Source organism: Cupressus sempervirens, chromosome 5, assembly GCF_028749045.1.
Source record: "Cupressus sempervirens isolate cs-2001-9-10 chromosome 5, ASM2874904v1, whole genome shotgun sequence".
Classification (NCBI taxonomy): Eukaryota; Viridiplantae; Streptophyta; class Pinopsida; order Cupressales; family Cupressaceae; genus Cupressus; species Cupressus sempervirens.
The window spans coordinates 41407744-41416431 of NC_143122.1; the positions used below are offsets into that span (position 1 = coordinate 41407744).

The 8688-nt window shown below is 40.0% G+C and overlaps 1 protein-coding gene across 1 annotated transcript; it reads left to right on the top strand.

Moving 5' to 3' along the window:
- Window positions 1-2988: 2988 nt before the first annotated feature.
- On the top strand, window positions 2989-5115 carry LOC149554464 (uncharacterized). The gene has a single exon (XM_089828886.1). The coding sequence runs from the start codon at window positions 2989-2991 to the stop codon at window positions 5113-5115; it is 2127 nt and encodes a 708-aa protein (XP_089685012.1).
- The last annotated feature ends 3573 nt before the right edge of the window (window positions 5116-8688 follow it).

The following is an 8688-nucleotide window of genomic DNA, read 5'->3' on the forward strand; positions in this document are numbered from 1 at the left end:
GAAATATGAACTGAGTATACAATGACATCAAAACTTAAATCTCCAACGCCATAAACTCACAATGTTACCATAGTCAAAATATATACCATAAACTATTCAGATCAATATATCAATAGATAAATCATGCCAAACCTACACCAAATCTAAAGCATTGTGTAGAGCTCTTCAAGAGCTTTCCATTGACTACTCGAAGTCCCAAATTTGACTCCGTATGCCCAAGTTATGCCCCAATTCGTGCTCAAAATAAATAACATCTGACTTTAGGGCACTAAAAACATGACAAAATTTTAAAATCATAGAACCAAACCTATACCATGTTGTAGTGCTCTGAATTAGCTTTCCAACGCCTGTAAGAACTCTGAAATCCGATATTCTGAGAGAAAGTTATGGCTGTTTTACTAAGACAGTCTTTTTACCATTTTCAGTACGATTTTTCATTTTTAATTTTTTCAGTGACGAAAATTCCGACGAGATTAAATTTGACGGCCATCATGGGCTGAAACCAAAAAACTCTTTCATTTCCTCTGAACATGGCCAAACTAGGGCATATTATATATCAAAATTTATGAAAATGTTGACCCGGATCCAATGGTGAGGTCTATTTTTACCCAGGAGGTCATTTTTGCATGCTACCCCCTAAAACCCTCATTTAAATGAAACATCCGAAAAAAATATTTTTGTCCAACAATTTCACATGCCCAAATATTTTAACATCTCATCATAACAGCAAATCCAAAACCTTCAGATCTGCAATAAATCATTCATATATCTTGCCCTTTCTTTTATCCTCTCATGCATTCCCATGGATTCAATCTAGGGTTACAATAATAAAACCATAGCTCTGATACCACTTGTAAGGAAACTTGGCAACAAAGAATATAACCGTTTCCACATAACCCATAATAAATCTAAAATAAACATGGAATTAAAATCCACATGCAAGAGAAAAGACAACATACCCACAAAATGTGACACAAGATATACCCTAGGAAACCCTCATTGAGGGAAAAATCCAGCCTCCAAAAGCATCCATCATCATGTATTATTCAGCAAAAATACCATTGCCATACAACCATGGAAGCCTTCATGGCCATAGCCACAACCGAGTAAACTATGTGAACAAGCATGAATCCACACATCCCATGCCATGCTTTCAACCTTCACAAATGCTCCCTTGGCTAACCTGTCAAGCCTTGTCCCGCTCGACTCTTGCCTTTTGTCTTCTCCTTGTCACTCTCTCTCTCTATCTTATCTACAACAACTACCCTTGTGGCTACTTATATAGTAGCAAGTCCCACAAAACCACCAAGTGGTATTACATAAACCATGTGCTAAAACTATGTGCTACCTAACCCACTGACCCCACATTTAATATTGGACATTTAATTCTTTTCCCCAATATTAAATAATTACATCAAATATTATCACAATGTTACAATACAACTCATCAAGAATATTCCATGGGAATCTTTACATGTTGCACGTCCATCTAAGTACAACATTACATAATAAAATAAAATAATAAAATAAAAATATTATGCAATGTGTGCAACACCCATTATCTCAACAATATTGGGAGGAGGTCTTTAGAGATATGAGCTAGTGGATCATAGGGTATTGTTGGGTGACCTGACCAGTTATGAGATGTTCAAGAGAAAAGGATGGTTAGACTACTACCTAAGTCTAAAGGGGTTAGATGAAGAGATTTCTCTTCAATTTCTAAGCAACTTGAATGATGGCTTGGCAATGGTTAAAGGGCTAAAATTTGAGATTATAGAAGATGTTGTAGCTAAAGTTGTTGGGTTACCCTAGGAAGGAGAAAATTGGGTAAAGGATTTTGATTTTGATTTGGCTAGGGCACAATTCAGTTTGTACCCTAACCCTCCACTATGTTGGTGTTTTAAAATGTTGTGCTTCAAATTATCCCAATGAGAACAAAATCCATCTAGGGGCTGCTACTTCCCATCTACAACATATCCTTTCAAACACCAGGCTAACTATAAGGCTAGACCCTTCTTCTACTTTGGACTTAGCAAAAACCTAGGTGGGTATACCTATAGATTCTTCATATGGTACCAGTTGTTCAAAAACATACACTTGAATCTAAACAACTTAAGATTAGACCACATCAACCACCTCAATGCCAAGTTATTTCACCTTCACCTTGAACTTGCCGCAGCTCTCCGTCTAGACCTTTGGATCAGGTTAGAAACCTCTTCCTATGCTAGAGCAGTGGGGCGGCAGGTACAGTGCAGCATCAGACAAAAAGCCAAGTTTTGGCGCCTGCTCCAACGTTCACGCAACTGTAATGCTTCCTCTTCGATCGGCACTTCTCGGCTCTCTCCTGTCTGCGACTCCTCTCTTCGTTCAGCCTCCTCTTTGGCTGATGTCCCCAATGCAGTGGTAGACCACGCTGGCCTGTCTGCTCCTTTGCTTGGCAATCCCGTGGCCCCTCTTGCACCTACGTGTCCTCATCACTCGCATGATCCAGACTAGTCATCTTCAGCCCAGCGCGCTCCTTCCTCGCGAGTCTTCCATTATCCCTCGCTGGTTGCTTCTTCACCAAGACGCTTGGCTCCAGCTCCGCAGAGCATCACTCCAGCGCCTTCTCCCGTCTTGGACCCATGTGTCTCTCCTCGGAGCGCTTCCAGCCCTGATCCTCACCACTCGTTGGCAGCTAATATACACAGGCAGCACAATGACCCCTTGGTCATTCCTAACATGGGGTCCTCCAGTAATCGGTTGCAGCAGTCTCCCATCCTTGGCGCGCTCGATCAGAGGTCCTCCCCCTCTCAACGGTCATCTTTGCTCAACAGATCTCTTCCAACTTGCATAGGTACGCCTCCTATTCACGCGTCCTCCTCTTTCATGCTTGATAAGTCTTGCATTAAATTAGTAGATCGTGGATTTGATGGATTGAGGTGCCCCTCGCACCTACCACCTCCCCTTATTGGTGCGGGTCATGTCACCCAAAGGTGTGCCGACCTTATGTCAGCAGCCCCCACAGCCACTGCCTTAGGCCTCAGTTCGACCTTGCCCACGTCATCTTCTCCTGTCCCTTTGTCCTCCTTGCCTTCCCTTCCCAGTGAGACCTCCTCTCCTTTCACCTTTCGGGATGTCTCACCCTCCTCGGTCTCATTGTGCACTCCCCCTATTCTACCTGTACCCCTGAGCTCTCCTCTTTCCACCTCTTTGGTTCACGATTGGGAGAATAAAATCGTGGTCAATTTATCTAGTGCCAGCATTGACCCGCTGTCCTTTAATTTTCTTAAGCGAGGTCTCAATTTTACTTGCACCCCTATTGCCATCCCTCATGTCAAATTTTTGATTGAGATTGAGAATGCCATTAGTGGCCTAGCTGCGGATGTCGCCGAAGAAATTAGGCAAGACTGTGCGGTGGCCCTGAGGCATGCCAAGCCACCTAGGCGCAATATCCCCAATTCTGAGATGCGCGCCTTCCATGACTTAATTCGCAGTAATGACATTGTCATTACCAAAGCGGAAAAAGGTAATGCCACTGTTGTTATGAACAGGCAGGACTACGTGTCTAAAGTTCTGGACTTACTCTCAGATCCGAATAGCTACAAGATCCTCTCTCGCAACCCTTGCTCTATGATCCTTACGAGAGTCAAGTCCAGTTTGGCCAAGTCCTCGTTTGATGAGTCAACAAAGAAAAAACTGTTGCCTTCTAAAGAGGTGACCCCTCGCATCTATGGGGTTCTGAAAATTCACAAACGTGGCATCTCTTTAAGACCAATTGTGGATACCATTGGCTCTCCCACATACTTGTTGGCCTCCCACCTTGCCAAGATCATCTCGCCTCTGCTAGGAAAGTCTGACTCTTTCATCAAAGACTCCAACCATTTTGTCCAATTCATTCAGGACACCAAGTTGGAACCTAGCGATATCTTGGTTAGTTTTGATGTGGTTTCCCTCTTCACCAAGGTCCCCATTCTTGACTCCATCAATCTTGTCAAACGCAAGCTCGGGGATGAGATCGCAGAGTTGGTTGAGCTTTCTTTAAGATCCACCTTCTTCTCTTTCCAAAATGTCTTCTATGAACAAGTCGATGGAGTAGCCATGGGTTCGCCCCTCTCCCCGGTCATTGCCAACCTCTTCATGGAGCATTTTGAGGAGATGGCTATCCAGTCCTTCCCCCTCAAACCCAAATGGTGGAAACAATACGTTGATGACACTAATGTTTGTTGGCCACATGGGCTTGAGAACCTTGAACTATTTCACTCTCACATCAATAGTTTGGTCACCAACATTTCCTTCACCAAAGAGCTCGAGTCAGACTATCAGTTGCCTTTCCTAGATGTCCTTCTTATACGAAAGGCTGATGGGTCATTCGATCACAAGGTTCACCGTAAAACCACCCACACTGACTTGTACTTGCACGCATCCTCCCACCATCACCCTAGCCAGAAGGTTGGCATCCTTAAGACCCTCGCCCTCAGAGCTTTCAAAATCTGTGATGACGACAACTTGCATGAAGAGCTCACCCATCTTCGTCAAGTATTCATGTTAAATGGATATTCTCACAGGCAGATCTCTAAGGTTATCAACCGAGCCAAGTCCTTCTTTCTTTCTAGGTGTACTCTCAGTCCTCCACCCAACCAGCCTCCCCGGTTTGCCACCCTTCCTTTTGTTGATGGCATCTCTCAGAAGTTGGCCAAGATCTTATCTAAAAAGGGTCTTCATACTGCTTTCAAACCCCTTTCGCAGTTGCGTCATCGAGTTCCTCCCCTTAAGGACACCAAAGACTCTTTCCTCGACTCGGGAGTCTACAAGATTGAGTGCTCTTGTGGGGCCCCTTACATAGGGGAAACAGGCCGTTCTTTTCATACCAGAATTCGGGAGCATGGTGCAGATATCAGACATGACAGAACCCATAAATCTGCCCTTGCTGAGCATTCTTCGGCCACCAAGCATCACATTTGTCTGGAGACCGCCAAAATTCTTTCCAAGGAGGATAACTTCTTCAAAAGAAAACTTAAGGAAGCTATTGAAATTAACTATCATCCCATCAACCTCAATCGAGATGATGGATGGTCCATCAGCTTGTCTTGGCAACCTCTCCTGGGCTCGCTTAATACTCAGCATCACCCTTGATGCTTCTCGAGCTTTCCTGCCCCCCCTGGTGTGTCCCCTAGCCTTCCCTTGTCACTCCCCCATTTTGGCCTGTTCGGTTTATGGGGGAGCGCCCCCCCCCTGTTCGGTTTATGTGGGTGCCCCCCCCCCCCCCCCCCCCTCCTTTCGTCTTCAGTCTCTTAGCCCCACCTTATGGTCTCTAAGCTCCTCCCTCCTCATGTTCTCTGTGTTCTTTTTTCAGGTTGCTTCCTGTTGTCTCTCCACTCTTTTTTCATTTCGTCTTAGCCCTCTGTGTCGCTCTAACCCTCGAGCTCTTTCCTGTGCCGGTGGTTTCAGCCTTGGGTCTTCCATCTTGATGTCTTGTTTTTTTATTATTATCCTCATTTATTTATTTATGATTTGTTTTTTATCTCTTTGTGCTTGTATTCTTTAATCTGGGTTGGTTCCAGTGTTGTGTTTGTTTCGCACTCATGGCATATTTACGCATTTTCTTATAGTAGCATTTTTAGTTTTCAAGTTCGATCTATTTATTTAGGGTTTTTTGCTCCTGAGCTTATTTTTATTTATTTTGTTTATAGCTTCTTTGTTTTGGTATTAGGGTCCTCTCTCATGTTTATCTTCTTGTTTTTTCTCTTGGGGATAAAATTATATTTTTTTGGCTTGTTCGATTTTATTTAGATATAGTTGTATATAAGTTCTTAATATTTGCACATGCTTTTATTTATTTATTTTTTGTTCTTTTATATATTTATGTAAGGGATTGAGCCTTCTTTATTTTTATTATTATTATTTTAATATTTAATTTTTTAAGTCCTAATTTTTGTATTTTCAACCTCTTATAGTTTTTTATTCTTTTTCATAATCGTGTGCTTCCTCCTTTTTCACGCTGATCCTTAATTTTTTAATTTTTTATTTATCTACTTATTTATTTATTTTTTAATTTGTATTTAGTTATTTATTTTTTATCATTTTTTAATGCTTATTAAAAATTCCTTTACATCTATACACATTATCTGCATTTTTACATATGATTGGTTATTCTGTACCGGTTCTCTTGGTGGTTATGTCTTTTTTTTTGGTCCTCTTGGTCTTTGTGCCCCTCCCCCCCCTCTCCTTTTAGGACTGCTTGTGGTTGTCCTGGTCTGCACATTCCATATTCTGATGTTCTCTTGTCCTGATGATGGATCATGTAGTATGATCCGAAACGTCGATGCTAAAACTCACACAATCTAATCTAGAAACATTGCTCACATACTAATGGATTGTGGAAATCTGATTATGTTAACTTAAGATTAAATCCTTATTTCTCCTATACTTATGTAATAAAAAAGATGTGCAATAGAAAGTTGCAAATCCTATGAAATCCAAAAGTTGAGTGAGGGCCTACTTTGAACTCTTAAATGGAAAGGGAAATGAATGATTATAAACTTGATTTTAGCATATCCCAAATACGCAATAGTAAGAAACATGTTGATCCTATAGCTAATTAGTGCCTTATCTACTAGGTAGTTCCATACACTAATACATTTGGATCCAATTTTCAACCAAGGTATATTGCTATTTTTCTCATCAAAATTTCAACCAAACTACAAGTTGGTCAAAATGTTGATGAATACATTCATCAAAATTTTGACCAACCTACAATTTAGTAATCAAAATTTTAACCAACTTGCAATTTGCTCAAAATTTTTCCAAAAAAAATAGTGATGAACCTTGGTCAAAATTCAACCAAAATTGGTCAAAAATTGGGTCAAAATTTACGATTGATAAATGACACACATACATCTATGATACCAAAGACGTATTCCATATATCAAGATATACAGATCTATCCTATCACTTTTTCAATCACACATTAGTGTTCATAAAGAAATCATTCTTATGAAATATCCTTCTCAAATAACCAACAACCCTATCAAATACATCAAGCATTTACTTGGCTCTATATTCCAACAGAAAAACATATGAGACATACAACCTTAAGGGGATGAAAATGGGTCTAAGTTCTTTGTCCCTGAACCATAAAATATTGCAAATTATAGAGATAGGAGATGAGAATCAGAATGAAACTAAGAAGTTTTATGCTCATTGTATTCATTCCTTTGAGACTATAAATTCAGTATGCATGTAAATAACTCCTGAAACCAATAAAGAGATCAGAACTATGTATATTAGATTCATTTTCTATTGTTCATACAAGAGAAAAGGCTAAAGAAAGTGGTATCACATTCATGACAAAAATTTGAACCTAACTAGAACCATCCTTGTGTTATCACAACAATGGAAACATCCAAGAAATGGAATCCTTACAATGAGAGAAAAAGAGAAAGATATAGGAAAGGAAGAAGAAGATGGATTTGATCTAGAAGTGACATGTGTCCACTTGAATATCCATTCCCTATTATTGCAAAGCATCTCACTTCTCTCTACAACCAAAATCAGATAACAAACTTGAAATATCTCCTCCTAATGGTGAAAAACCCTATTCTTTCAAACAAATTAGGTATGCATCTGAAATGCTGATAAAACCTTCACTAAACTAACTTGGAGGTGAGAAACTCCATCCATAACTACATCCCTACTACCTCTAGCATTCACCTAGTTCACCATTTTGCCACTATTTAGATCTGAACTACCATAACTAAAAGTTGTAAAAAATTGAGCACCTCATACAAAAAACCTAAATAACTTGAACATACTACCTTGTATGCAGAAACAAACAACAAATATAGAAATTTTGTTCACTCTTGATTCCAACAGTGTATGATAGTCATATGTCGACACATCAAAAATGCCCATAATCTCAGTTTAAACATCAAGTCCGTGAACTGGCTCATGGGTCTACATCTCCTTTCAATTTTTTATGAAAATATTAAGAAAACCATAAAATTCAAACTTTATGATATATCCATTTTTTATTTAAAATGCATGTACATTCTTTTCAAAAAGGAAAACAATTAAAAATCATTTTTGCACCTTTGAAAATTTCATCTAATTTCTATTTTGGGTCAAACTACTTTGATCGACCTGACACATGGCATGATGTGATTCATCTGACCTCTGCATTATTAGCTACCACCAGGTACCATGTGGCACTATTTTATTGGCTCTACTAGTTCACCACATGGTAGTCTCCTATTGGACCTCTTGTTGGTTGGTCACCGTGCTACATCATCACTTATTGGCCCATTGCCATGTCACCACCATGGGTCATCCTTTGATTTGGCATAAGTCTTCCTTACCACATCACTGTTGACCAAGGCACACTACGATGTGGCATAATGTCACTTTCCCACATTCTCTAACGGTCAAGCAACTTCAAAATGTGGGGAAGCATCAACTGTTGGATCAGACATGTAGTGTAATCTAGACCATCGATTTTGGATCCACAACATCATTACCAACTTCAAACATCATGCCAAGTGTCATGTTACAATTTTCCCATCTAGATGTCAATGTGTTGCCTCTTGGTTGGTCATGAATCTATCTTAGCTATCCATGTCAAAATTTCTTACATGCCTCTCCAATAAACTTGGGCCCCATGTGAGAAGGCTTGCATTTGAAAGTAGCGTGTCTTAAAGACACTTGGTAATA

What these genes read in the sequence shown, in the direction of transcription:
- LOC149554464 (XM_089828886.1), top strand. Translation starts at nt 2,989, where the DNA reads ATGTCAGCAGCCCCCACAGCCACTGCCTTAGGCCTCAGTTCGACCTTG.